A 15198-nucleotide genomic window follows, 5' to 3' on the forward strand; every position below is an offset into this window, starting at 1 on the left:
TAAATAACCCATAGGAAATCAAGAGAAGAAAACAATGAAAGAAAAAAACAGAGGAATCTAACAGAAAACAAAAAATAAAATGGTAGTCTTAAGCATTAACCTGTCTACATTCAAATTTACAGTAAATGGTCTAAATATGCCAATTATAAGAAAGAGATTGGCAAATTGGGCTTCAAGACATTATTCAGCTATGTGTTGTTAACAATAAACTAATTTCAAATTGAATGTTATAGGCAGATTGAAAATAAAATGATGGAAAAATATGTATCATACAAAAATTAATTAAAAGTAGGATTGAGTAGCTGTATGAATATCTGATAAAGGAAATTTCAGCACAAAGGGAATTATCAGAGGTGGAGAGAGATGTTATATCATGATAAAAGGTTCAATCCACTAATAAGGCATAGCCATTCTAAATGGGGATGCATTAAACAATAAAGCAACAAAATATATGGACAGAAAACTGAAATGAGAAATAGGCAAATCTACAAATATAGTTGGAGATGTCAATACTTCTCTCTATCAACTAGACAGGAAATCAGAACTAGATATGAAATTAGGATATATATAGAAAGTATGAGCATCCTATTAACCAATAGTATGTGATTGACATTTATAGAACACCACCCAACAACAGCAAAATATACATTCTTTTCAAGTGTACATGAAAGTCTATATAGACTATATCCTTAAATCAAATATCAGCAACTATCCCTAAAACAAATATCAATAAATTTAATAGAATTTAAATCATACAGGGTGTGCTCTCTGATGACAGAAAGATAAGAGGAAAATCTCCAAACACTTGGAAACTATTACACATTTCTAATAAATCCATTAGTCAAGGAGGAAGTCTTTCGTGTGTGTGTGTTTTTGTATTTTATGTTTTTCATTGTACAATTCAGTGGTTTTTAGTGTATTTTATCATTTCAATAGGTTTTTGTGGAACAGGTGGTGTTTGGTTGCATGAATAAGTTCTTTAGTGGTGATTTCTGAGATTTTGGTGCTACCATCACCAGAGCAATGTACACTATATCCAGTGTATAGTCTTTTATCCTTCAACCCCTACCACCCCTTTCCCCAAGTCCCCAAAGTCCATTGTATCATTCTTTAAAAAAAATGTGGAAGTTTAGAGTGTCATATTTTTTAATTTTTATTTTTATTTTAAGTTCCGGGGTACATGTACAGAATGTGCAGGTTTGTTACATAGTTAAACATGTGCCACGGTGGTTTGCTGCACCTATGAACCTATCACCTTCTTATGCTGTTGAGTCCTCATAGCTTAGCTCCCACTGTGAGTGAGAACATACGATATTTGGTTTTCCATTCCTGAGTTACTTCACTTAGAATAATGGTCTCCAATTTCATCCAGGTTGCTGCAAATGCCATTATTTCATTCCTTTTTATGGCTGAGTCGTATTCCATGGTATATGTATACCACATTTTCTTTATCCTCTCGTTGATTGATGGGCATTTGGGCTGGTTCCATATTTTTTCAATTCCAAATTGTGCTGCTATAAACATCTGTGTGCAAGTGCAAGTATCTTTTTTATATAATGACTTCTTTTCCTCTGGGTAGATACCCAGGAGTGGGATGGCTGGATCTAATGGTAGATCTACTTTTAGTTATTTAAATAATCTCTACACTGTTTTCCATAGTGGTTGTAATAGTTTACATTTTCACCAATAGTGTAAAAGTGTTCCCTTTTCACCACATCCATGCCAGCGTCTATTATTATTATTTTTTTATTATGGCCATTCTTGCAGGAGTAAGATGATATCACCTTGTGGTTTTGATTTGTGTTTTCCTGACAATTAGTGATGTTAAGCATTTTTTTCATATGTTTGTTGGCCATTTGTATATCTTCTTTTCAGAATTCTCTATTCATGTCCTTAGCCCAAAAGAGGATGGTGTAAAGAAGTAAAGAAATGGTTAACTGAATAAAAATAAAAATACAAAGTATTAGGAGTTGTGGGACACAGCTAAGGCAATGCTTAGAGGAAAATTTATAGCACTAAATTGGAAAAGAGGGAAAATATCATATCAATGATCTATGCTTCCCACTCAAGAACTAGAAAAAGAAGAGCAAAATTAACCCAAAGCCAGCAGAAGGAACAAAATGATAAAGAGTGAATATTAGTGAAACTGAAAAACCAAAGAAGTTGAGAAAATTAGGAAAACAAGCATCTGGTTCTTTGAAAAAGTGAATAAAATTGATAAACCTGTCAAGACTGACAAAGGAAAAGGGAGAAACAAATTATCAACGTCATGCATGAAACCAGGGAGATCACAGGCCTTGCAAATGTTAACAGAATAATAATACGAAATATTCTACACACGTAAACTAGACAGTCTGGATGAAATGAAACACTTCTACAGAAAAAAAACACAAACTACAAAAATTCACCCACCATGAAATAGATAATTTCAATAATTATATAACTACTAAGGAAATTGATTTCATAGTTTTAAAATTCACAAAAGAGAAACATACAAGCCTAGATTGCTTCACTGGAGAATTATCCTGAACATGTAAAAGTAACACCAATTCTGTACAATATATTCCAAAAAATAAAAATAAAAAAGGAACACCTCCTAATTTATATTATGAAGCTAAAATTATCTGGATACCAAAATGAAAGACAGCACAAGAAAGGAAAACCACAGATCAATATTCCTTAAGATTATAAGCATAGAAATCTTTAAAAATATTAGCAAATACAATTCAGCAGTATATAAAAATATATACTATGACCAAGTGGGACCAAGTATAGGGATTCAAGGATGGTTCAACATTCTAAACCAATGAACGCAATCCACCTTATTAAAAGACTAAAGAAGAGATGTCATACCAATTCATGCAGAAAAAAACATTTGACAAATTTCAACATCTATTTGTGACAAAAACTCTCAGAAAAATGTTTAGAAGGCAACTTCCTCAACTTGAGGAAAAACATCAAGAAAATACCTACAACTAACATTATGCTTAATGGTGAAAGAACACTTTTCCCACATTATTGGGAATAAAGCATGGATGTCCACCATCACTTCTCTTTTCAACATAGTGCCAGAAAATAGCCAGTACGACAAGGTGGGAAAAGGAGACAAAAGGAATAGAAATTGGAAAAAAGGAAATACAACTCTATTTGCAGATCAAATGATCACCTATGTAAAAAATCCTCAAGAATCTACAAAGAATATATTAGAACTAATAAGTAAGGTTAGCATTGTCTCAGTATGCCAGATAAACATACAAAACTTAATTATATTTCTATATACTAGCAATGAACACATGGAAGTCAAAATTTGAAATACAATTTATCATCATTCAAAGAAATGAAATACTTAATATATAAATCTAACAATACATGTGCAGTACTGCTGTGCTGAAAACTACATAACCCTGATTTAAAAAATAAAATAAAAATAAAGACCTCAATTCTACTGAAATTTATCTACAGCTTCAATGCAATTCCTATCAAAATTCCATAAGATTGTAGATGTAGTCAAGATTATACTGAATTTTATATGGAAATATAAACAAGCTAGAATTGCTAAAAGAACTTAAAAAAACAAGAAAAAAGTGGGATGCATCAGTTCCCTTATTTTTAGACACATGTAGCTATCGTAATCAAGACTGGTGGTATTGATAACACATGGGCACATAGATCAATAGAACAGAAAATAAAACCTAAAAATAGGTTCATGCAATATGTCCAAATGAATTTTGGCAAAGGTACAAATGTAATTTGATGAAGTAAAAAAGTCTTTTCAATAAATGGTCCTGGAGCAATTGGGTATCTATAGCCAAAACACCAATAACATCAAAAACCCTCAGTCTAAGTTTCATACTTTATACAAAAATTAACTCAAAATAGGTCAAGCAGTTGTGTAAGATGTAAAGTTACAGAATTTTAGAAAAGTAATACTTTTGGGGATCTAGGACTAGACAGAGTTCCTAGACCTGACATCAAAAGCATACTTTGTAAAAGGAATAAATGATAAAATGCACGTAATCAATTTTTTTTCAAAAATTTTGCTCTATGAAAGACCTGGTTAAGAGAATGAAAAGATAAGCTACAGATTTGGGGCAAGTATTTGCAAACTCTATGTAATTTGTTTGCTAGGGCTGCCATAACAAAGTACCACTAGGTAGCTTAAAGAGACGTTTATTTATTTATTTACAATTCTGGAGGCTAGAAGTCCAAGATTGAGGCATCTGCAAAGTTGATTTCTTCTGAAGACTCTCTCATTGGCTTGTAGATGCTCTTCTTCTCCCTGTCTTTACATGGTGTTTCCTCTGTGAAAGTGTTTGTATCCAAATTTCTTAAAACCAGTCATACTGTATTAGAGCCCACCCATATGGTCGTATTTTAACTTATTTACCTCTTAGAACCCTATCTCCAAATACAGTCACATTCTGAGTTATTGGGGGTTAGGAATTCAGTATATGAATTTGAGGGGAAACGATTCAGCCTATAACGCCATGTATCTGAAAAAGGACTAGTATATAGAAAATGTATACAACTCTCAAGCCTTAACACACACACACACACACACAGACACACATACACACACACATCAAAAACATATGAAACAATCTAATTAAAAATTGAACAAAATCCAGAAGAGGAATTTCACCAAAGGGTATATACAGATGGCAAAGTAATCACATGAAAAAATATTCAATATCATTAGCTGTTAGGGAAATGGAAATTAAAACCACAATGAGATATTACTACATACTATTCAGAATGGCTAAAATTAAAAAAAAGGAGTGACAATAAATTCTAGTGTGTATGCAGAGAAACTGGTAGGAAAATAAAATAGTACGGCCACTCTGGAAAAGATTTTGTCATTTTCTGAAAAAAATAAACATGGAATAATCATATGATTCAGCAATTGCAATACTGAGAATTTATTCCAGAGAAATGAAGGCTTATGTTCACATAAAAGCTTGTACATGAGTGTTTAAAGCAGTTTTATTGGTAATGGCCCCAAACTGGAAAATACCTAGATGTCCTTCAGTGAGTGAATGGTTAAATGAATTGACACATCCCTACCAGGATATAGTACTCAACCAGAAATATTAACAAGTTATTGATATACATGCAGCAATCTGTATGAATGTCCATAGAATAATGCTATTTATGTAGAATTATTTCAACAATAGAAAAATTATATTTTCACTGCCTAGCACACTTAGAGTACTCACTTTTATTATATAACTACTATGTACTATGTTACAGTTTTGTTCTATGCCCTGGGTTTACAGTTAACAAAACACAGCCGTCTTGTACCTCAGTGTTTACCAAGTGATCCTTAGAAATACTCATTTAAATAATACAAAAGCTTCCATGCTAGTGTGGGGAGTTTCACACAGATTTTTTACCATTTTGTGGGACTATTAAAGTGAACATAATATTAAAAGAGTAAATAAAAAGGTAAAAATGATATGATTTTTCTTTATTTGAAATAAATACTTATGGGATTGGTATGTTTTACACTTTTCAAATATGCTGAGAAAATGTGTGCCAAAATTGGATTTAAAAAAAAATATTAACTGATATAATTGTATATATTTATGGCATTTATGGTGTTTCAAAATATATAGTGTATAGTGATCCAATCAGTATAGTTAGCGTATTCATCATCTCAAACATTTATCATTTCTTTGTGTTGGGAACATTCACTATCTTCCTTCTAGCTATCTAAAACTATATAATATGTTATTATTAACTATAGTCATTCTGCAGTGATATAAACACTAGAACCTATTCCTCCTATCTACATGTAATTTTCTCTTCTGACAAATCTTTTCCTATCTCTTCTTTCCCTCTACCCTTCCCAGCCTCTAGTATCCTCTGTTCTACATTTTACTTCTATGAGATCAAATATTCTTACGGAAAATATTCACAAATAAAATAGAAAAAGATAAACTTTATGGACTAGATTGTAGAACTAAAAACATGGAAGTAGGAAAGATAAAAATTATATAGGTATAATAGGCATTTAGAATGTCAAATTAATTGGGAAATTGTTTTGCATCATTTTATACAAGGTGACTAGAATATAGTTTTAGAATTAGTTTTTAAACAACTCTTACTGTCAACATGCAAAACACTCTCATCCATATGAGTCATAATTATAAAATTCCTTAATATTCTTTTGCATGTCTCACTCTACTTCGTTCCAGGATTAGTAATAGCCCCTGTTTCATTTCAGGCAAGTAGTATAGAATTTCTATTATTCTACCAATCATTTTATTGATTGTTGATAGTTTTTTGCCTAAGCATCTTTTGTTCTTTGCTAAGCCTTTACTGTAATTCCTTTGATTGGATTGAAAACATTTGGAGTGATTATCTTTTATAGTTAATTTGTTTTCATAATTTTACATTGTATTAGTTTGGATAAATTAACTAGTACATGTCTCTTTTTAGATAAAATTTTGTAAGTATCAAATATAATAATGTATGTGGAAGTCCCTTATAAACCCTAAAACACTATATTATTTTAAGTATTGCTATAAAACTGTTGAAAGATAACATTGTTTGCATGCTTAAAACCTCACAATAACCCAGTGAGTTGTACCATCGTTATCCCCATTTTACAAATGATGAAAACATGAGACAGATAGGTTATTTACCCTATAATACACAGCTAGCAAGTGGTAGAACTAGGATTTAAACAAATGTAGTTTTTCTTCAGAGCCATCACTTCTTTAATGGAGGGAATGCATTATTATTATTATTATTATTATTTTAGAAAGAGGGTTCCTTCATCTTCAGACATCAAATAGTTTATGGCATTTGTAAAATTTTGCAGGATCTTTATTGCTACTTTTCAAGATCATTGTTTTATGACATCAGAAAGCTTAAATATTGTCTGGAGGTTACTTGTTCTCCGGAAGGGACACTCATACTACCCATAGCTGATGAATATTCTGTTTATTTCTTTAATGAGAAGGAATTTGTCATGACTCAGTAAGAAGCAGGACTCTGATGTAAACTGCAGTATGAGCTTAATGGTTCTCTACTGATAAGAACTGCTTCTGACCAGGGCTACTTGGCTCTAATCATCTAAATTCTCTCCTGTATTCTTTCTGCTTCTCCAACACATCTACCCCCATCCCCTTGCCACCACTTACGCACTTTTATGTCATTACACTCAACCCCTTTAATCCTAAGCCCCAAGTGGCATCATGAGCACAAATGTAATTAACAAAGAAACATAAAGATTTGTGGAAATCACATCTATACTAGAAACTAGTAAAAGATAATATTCTTACAAAATATTATTAGCTCTGGATAATTCTAGACATAGCAAAGACTTTTTGTCAGATACAACGAAGGTGAGACTGTTATGGTCTAAATGTGGCCAGTCCAAAATTTATATGCTAAAATCTAATCTCCAATGCGATGCTATTTGGAGGTGGAGAATATTGGAGGTGATTAGGTCATGAGGGTAGAACCCTCATAAATAGGATTTGTGTTCTTTTTAAAGAGGCCCCAGAGAGATCCGTCCCCTTCCCATTACGTGAGGACACAGTGGGAAGGTACCATCTATGGACCAGGAGGTGGGCCTTAATCCAACACTAAAACTGCCAGTGGCTTTATCTTGAAGTTCCCAGCCGCCAGAACTGATAGAAATAAGTTTCTGTTGTTTATAAGCTACCCAGTCTATGTATTTTGTTATAGCTACCCAGATGGACTAAGACATAACTGAATCAAAAGAAGAAACTAAGATAGCCTGACTTTAAGCTATTCTTCTTGAAAAATATTATAAAATCACAGGAACTAGAGGAAATTCTGCAAAACCCTCTATGTTTGCAGGGTGATGATAGAACAAGTGACAGGATCCATTACTACAGAATAGGTTTCATGGAGAGATTCAAATACAGTCAGGGTTACAATAAATATCAAATGGTATATGACAGGACTCGTCTGAGAGCAGTTAGGAGCTTCAGAAAAGAACTTAGACTCTGCCACATAACTGAAATAGTTGATAAGCTAAATCAAAAATTCAATATGAGAAACTGACCTTTGACAGAATGGCTTCACCAAAATGAGAATAAATATATAAAGTTATGAGAAAAAATGTAGACATTCATGTAATATTTATGAATAGGATGGAATTACGGTACAGAAAATTAAAGCAAATGAAGGAGAAGCAATAATCAAGGAAATAATGGATAAAACATCATGAATCTGAGTACTGGGAAAAATTCTGTGAGCAAAGTACATATATTTTCTTTAAAAATCTTTGAAGTTCAATTCTCTAATCACAGGAAAAAAATGCAGAAGTATTTATATTTCTGATGAATTTTTTGAATGTAAGAAATCACTAGGCAAATAGAGGTGTTGGCATGAGTGAAGAGCCTGTGAGGCAGAGTGGAAAGCATTTGCAAAGGCACAGAGGTATTGATAGAGCTTGGCACATGCAAGTGACAACAAGTAGTTTCGTGTTCTTGGAGTTTGGAGGATATGTTTGGGCATGTCAAATGATGCTGGAGACAAAAACGGGATTAAAATAGCAAATGGTGTTATATGTAATACTAAGGAGACAGGACTTTATCTTGCAAGATCTTGGGGAAACATTTCAGGCATTTATATGACCTGATTTTTATTCTAGAAAAATCATCCTGTATTCTGTAATTTTGGAGTGGAGGGAAATTGAATATAAGGGAATTAGGTGTCTATTATAATGGTTTAGGTATAGCATATAAGGAACAGATTGAAGGGCTATTTGATAGAATTTAGTGATTTATTGAATGGAAAAGGGTGCGAGAGAAAGAGGAATATGGGTTTATTACTTGGTTGACAAGATGAAGAATCGTTTTTATGACTATATAGATAATACAATGTGAGTGTGGATTGATTCAAGTTAGGGAGATAATTATTTATGGTTTTGACATGAAAGTAAATAAATGGAATTGGAAGTTTATTTTATATGCCTGTAATTTAAGAAAGAATGTCTGACAGGAGATTACAGCTATGTGGATAATCTAGGTATGCGAGGCAGTAAGATATAACAAGGAAGGTGATCACTTGAGAAGAGTTAGCCAAGAAAGATGAAAAAGAATGAAAATCTGAGTTAAATCAAATATTTAAATGTTTGCAGAAGAAAATGAACCAGCAAAACAGACTAAGAAAAGTTTAAAAGGGAGAAAAAGAGTGTGATGTCTTTGTAGCCATGCAAAATAACTGAGTTACAAGAATAAATTGATTGACATTGTTAAGTCACCCTTGGAGTCCAACAATGATGATTACTTAGTATTTTAACAGTCAATTGATAATCAAATGCCAGTTATAGACCAGATATCTCAGTTAGTCCAGATATGTAGGATGAAGAGTTGTTAAATTTGGTGAGCTTATATGGAGAAGATATACCAATGATTGCATTAAAGAATAATTTGTCAGCTAAAAACATCAGGATTAATAAATAGAGACCTTATTCAAAAAGCTGATTGCACGTGAGGGAGAGGAACTATTGCAATAGGCAGAGTGGGATTATTACAATATGGAGAATGTTCTGACCATAAGATCTGCAAAAGTCATAATGGTTAGGCAAAAGAATTTCTCATTTATAAGGAGGAATAAACAAGACTATAAATAAATGAATGTGGGAAAGTGGAATGAAGAAAAGTGGTATGGTCTAACCTTAGAGCACAGACTGTTTTACCCTGAGACAAACCTATTCTTAGGAGGGGCTGTTAAAGGGAGACTGTGTGCTGGCTAGGGCTGATGGTAGGCCAAAGTTCAGGGGCCCAGAGGAAGGAAATAATCTCAACTGAAGTTTGGCTAACAAATATTTTATTCCAATTGATTGGTAGGGACAAAACCTTTCAGCTAATTGTTAAAGAAGGGAAGAATGGGAATTTGGAAGGTCTGTGGTCAGGTCTTGTTATAAACAAACAAGAAAGGCCTCCGAGAGTATTATTTAAGTCAGTCATAAAGAGCAGGGTGCTTCTTTTCAGTAAGCCATTTCCTGAAACAAAGGACTGAGGAGATTTCTTAACTTTCACTGTTTTCCAAGAACACGGGTCAGGTAAAACTCAACATTGTCAAGAGTGGCAAGTGAATTATTTCACAGGACACAGGATAATATTGTATAAAGACACTGAATGCAGATCAACATCAAGAAAGTCTTCTTGGGGGAAGGAACTGAGTCTCCCAAAGACTAAAATTGTGAGACAAATCATTGAAAAAGGCAGTTCAAGAAATACAGATGGCATTTGTAAAAAGCATTTAAGTTTGATTATCAGGTAATTCTATGTAGGATAAATGGAGATGAGATTAAGGAGCTAGGATGGGACTAAATCAAGAAGGACTTTGTGTGGCAAACCAAGACATTTGTAATTTGTCTTTCATTGCTAAGCCAATAAATATATTAATCTAGAATGTCATATGATAAGATTTGCATTTTGGAATGCTCCATCTAGCAATAGTGCATTTTATGGTTTGGAGGAAGTGGGGGAACAGGAATTAATGAAAATATAAGTTAGGAGAATTTTAGTAAGTTAGGGAAGTGGTGTTAAAGACATGGGAAAAGCAATGGCAGAAAATAGAAGAAAAAAAGAGGTAAGACTGATATTTGGGATGTTGAATGTACTGCATCTAGTAACATTTGTATGCCAGGAAGCATAAAAAAAGAGAGAACCTAGGATAGTTCCAGGGTTTCTGGTTTAGGTAACTGTGGGCAGTGGTACCATTTACTAAGGTAGTGTATATGAGAAAGCAGGTTGGGAAAGAAGATTCATATTTGGGAAAGTTGTATTTAATTAGATATCAGTTTGACTATATTGTTACATAGCTCAGGAGAGAGGTCAGGCCTAAACATAGAAATCTGAGAGTCTATAGCACAAAGGTGAGTGTTCAAGCTATGAACTTAGAAGTGGTCATTTGGAGGATGTGTAGAAATTAAAAAGCGTCATAGAGAAAATTCTTTCAATGTAACAATGAAGTGATAAACATGGTATATGTAGTTTTTTTTTAAAGTGCAGAAGTAAAGAAGATTTAGAGGAAAACTGAAAGGAGTATAGTACAGAATCTAATTTCAAGGAGGCAATGTCCAATGTTAACTCTAAAAAAGTGCCCTTGGATGATAGGGATAGAAGCCAGTGGAATGAGATACAGAAAAAAAAAAAAAAAAAGTGGGAGAAACAAATGTGGAATTCTGTTTCTAGATTTTGGACTCTTAATGAAAGTTAGATATAAAGGATTGAGAGTTAGGATTTAAGGATAGGTAAAGTTAGATCATCTTTATATATGAACAGATAGTGCTAGCAGAGGAAGAGCCTTAGAAAATAGATATGAGACTCATAACAGTGACAGAGTGCCAATCTTAGACAAAAAGAGAGATACTTCTTGTTTTAAGTTTGAGTAGAAGGCACTTCTACTCAGTATAGATATGAATATAGTTAAATTTACAGAGAATGGAGGGGAGTTAATTGATGGAGTTCAGACTCTAGTTAATTATTTGATGCTACTAATTACTGTTCTTTTGCTCTAATAATAAAAATGTATTTATTATTTTTATTACTCAGTTTCATTGCTATAAAGAAATACCTGAGGCTGGGTACTTTATAAAGAAAAGAGGTTTATTTTGGCTCATGGTTCCATAGGGTATATAGGAAGTACGGTGCTGGCATCTGCTTCTGGTGAGGGCCTCAGGAAGCCTACAATCATGGTAGAAGGTGAATGGGAGGCAGGCAAGTCACATGGTGAGAGAGGGAGCAGGGGTGGTCCCACAACCAGATCGCACGTGAACTATATGAGCAAGAAGTCACTCATCATCAAAAGGATGACACTAAGCCATTCAGGAGGGAACAGCCCCCATGATCAAATACCTCCCATAAGCCCCTATCTCTAGCATTGGGGATTGCATTTCAACATAAGATTTGGAGGGCACAAACATCCAACAATATCATAATTTAACTATAATGCCTGTAAGACCTTGTGAACATTTTGTTAGTTTATTTAAACCAATAGATTACCAAATTTAAAATATCTTTTGGAAATACTTTCATGAAAGATAAAAATTATTAATTATATTTTCTTTGTACAGGGAACAACCTATGAAGAGGAAATTAATAATATTAAACATATTACTTCAAAAATTAATGCAATTCTGGCTCATAATTCACCAGTTTTGATTCTTCAAAGATGGATACGTGGTTTCTTAGTTAGAAAAAATTTGAGGTATGTTTTGTTTTCTTTACCATTTGAATATTGAAATAAGAATGTGAAGAAATAAATGATAAGAAGTCAATTCTCCAATAATTTGCATTTTTGTATTCTCCCCAATCAACATGGTATAGTCTGTTTAACCTAACTTTAAGAAAAATACCACAGACTCTGTAGTAATATAATATTTAACATAATCAACATTTGATATTTTATTTTTTCTTTTCAATTTACCATACAAATACAAATGTAAGCCATGGATTATATAATGGGATACAATAGAAATATAAAACATGGAACATATACAGAATATTTTATATTTTGTTTAGATGCGAATACAATTTTGCTGACACATCTGCTACCACATCAATCTATATTGTCCTTTATTTAGTTGTCTTTTCCTCTTTTTTTGTTCCTTGCATTCCTTTGCAGTAGCTAAGCTTTGCAAATAAATGGAAACCTTTTTGCTAGAATTTCTCAACATTGTACTTGCAGAGATAAGATAGGATACTCTGTCATAAATTTATAGTATTGGTCATACCAAATGTCAAACATATGAAAAACTAAATGAAAATATTCATATAGCTTATTCTAGTTGGTAAAGTTCAGAAGAGGCCCTGAAATACAGATAGGATTAACGTAGATCCGGAATAAGAAAACAGACATTTGTTGATAAAGCAAGATTAGGAAGTTTCACTGAAATGAGATTCAACATTCTGTGGTAAGATAGATACAATGAGATACAATGCCTTCCAGCACAAGCCAATATATGCTAAATCATAGGTGGCAGTAGTCCTGATAAAGAGAAACAAGTATGAGGGATAAGTAGCAAAACTGACCATAAATACAGTGCCGCCAACTTCTGAGGAAGTGGTTCCACATAATTTTCCACACCGAGGTCAAAATATGAGAGAAGATCATTTCACGTTGGAGACAAGTCAAATTATCTGAGTAAAGGAGGTGCAAAAGAATCAATCAGGCAGTTGCTGAAAAGTGCATACTTATATAAAATATTAATTGTCTTTATTTTGCATTTGAATTTAATGTGCTCTTTATATTAAATACAGATCTAATTAAAGGGTCTTGGCTTTAGTTTATTCCCCAGGGATTTTTTTCTCTGGTAGAATGAAGGTTCTCACTGACGCTCATGTAACATGGGATAAAAACTTTGTTCATGGGAACAATCTTTAAAAACTAAGCATGTATGAATAGAGAGTTTTGCAGGAAGAGATTTCAGTAATAATATATGGCAGTGTTCAAGACAAAATGATTTGTATTTTCTCTCTCTTTAAAGCTCTGTTCCATTAGTTTCATTACTTACCTATGCTGGGCTTGAATTTCTTTATCTGTAAAGTTGTAAAGAACAGGGGATAATAAAAGTACTTATTTCTATTTGCTTGTGGGAATTGAGATGATCAATATAGTGCTCTTAGCACCTGACAAAAGTAGATACTACATTCTTTTTTTTTTTTTTTTGAGACGCAGTCTTGCTCTGTCACCCAGGCTGGAGTGCAGTGGCACCATCTCGGCTCGCTGCAACCTCTGACTTCTGGGTTCACGCCATTCTCCTGCCTCAGCCTCCCCAGTAGCTGGGACTACAGGCGCCCGCCGCCACGACCGGCTAATTTTTTATATTTTTAGTAGAGACGGGGTTTCATCATGTTAGCCAGGATGGTCTCAATCTCCTGACCTTGTGATCCGCCCGCCTCAGCCTCCCAAAGTGCTGGGATTACAGGCGTGAGCCACCACACCCAGCCAAAAGTAGATATTACATTCTTATTAGCTATTATTTAATTTTTTTCTTTTTTCTTTTTTTTTTTTTTTTTTTTTTTTGAGATGGAGTCTCACTCTGTTGCCCAGGCTGGAGTGCAGTGGTGCGATCTCGATCTCGGCTCACTGCAAGCTCCGCCTCCTGCGTTCACACCATTCTCCTGCCTCAGCCTCCCAGGTAGCTGGGATTACAGGCACCGGCCACCACGCCCGGCTAATTTTTTTGTATTTTTGGTAGAGACGGGATTTCACTGTGTTAGCCAGGATGGTCTCGATCTCCTGACCTCGTGATCCGCACGCCTCGGCCTCCCAAAGTGCTGGGATTACAAGTGTGAACCACCGTGCCCGGCCTTAAAAATTTAATTATTATTGTTGTTGTTATATTTAGTGCTCTCTGTGTTATTTGGCCCCATGGGAAATTTTCCTTGGATTTCTTGCTCCCTTCCAGCATGCAGACAGTAATCTTTCAAAAATACAAATTTAATCATTTTATTCACCAAGTTAAAGTCCTCCAGTGACTTTCAATTTGTTTAGGACAAATGTTTGGGATATTGCCTCTTTGATGTGTTTCACATACTTTTATTATCACAAGCTCTTACCATACCGTATTATAGTCATCTCTATAGTTATCTATATCTCCAGATTTACTATAAACTCTACGAGATTGTATCTCTGTTTTACACTCTGTATCTTTAATATGTAACAGAATGCCTGACACATGTTAGGTGCTCAAAAATATTTTCTGAATTGATTAATACATCAATAAATGGAGAGACAGTGGGAGGTGAAATCAGATCTGGATTCATTCATGGAAAGGTGAAAGTAAGAATTAGGAAATATGAAGAGCTCCCCTGAGAGGCAACTATAGATTCCCACAACCTAGGGTCCGAGTGATTAGTCCTCTTGTGTCTCTATTTCTAGGCATGAGAAATGTCTCCTCACGCCCAAATATTTTGTACTTTGAAATTTTTAACTTTAAGTACCTGAAATATATATGGCCAAAATTTATAAAATTATTATGATTAATGCTTTTGTCTTTTAGAGTGGTAGTATTTCTAGTACGGGTGATAGAATATAAGGAAAGCATACTTTTATTCTTAGAATGAAATGTTGTAATTAGATTGATAGCCTCCTAAACCTACGTAAAGGCAGCTATACTGAGATCATGGGGAGGATTATTGATGGTGTTGATGGGTTGTAAAAAAGGAAAAAGAATGGAAAAGAATATAGGAAGCAAACATT

General features: G+C 33.8%; 1 protein-coding gene across 2 annotated transcripts in view; it reads left to right on the forward strand.

Annotated features, from left to right (window-relative positions):
• Positions 1-15198, forward strand: part of LRRIQ3 (leucine rich repeats and IQ motif containing 3) — a 172442-nt gene that overhangs the window by 30061 nt on the left and 127183 nt on the right. For both annotated transcript variants that reach the window (XM_030825186.1, XM_003260200.2), the window contains exon 4: positions 12068-12201. In XM_030825186.1, coding sequence (XP_030681046.1) covers positions 12068-12201 — 134 coding nt within the window. The remainder of the gene's footprint in view (positions 1-12067; positions 12202-15198) is intronic.

Source organism: Nomascus leucogenys, chromosome 12 (genome assembly GCF_006542625.1).
Source record: "Nomascus leucogenys isolate Asia chromosome 12, Asia_NLE_v1, whole genome shotgun sequence".
Taxonomy (NCBI): domain Eukaryota; kingdom Metazoa; phylum Chordata; class Mammalia; order Primates; family Hylobatidae; genus Nomascus; species Nomascus leucogenys.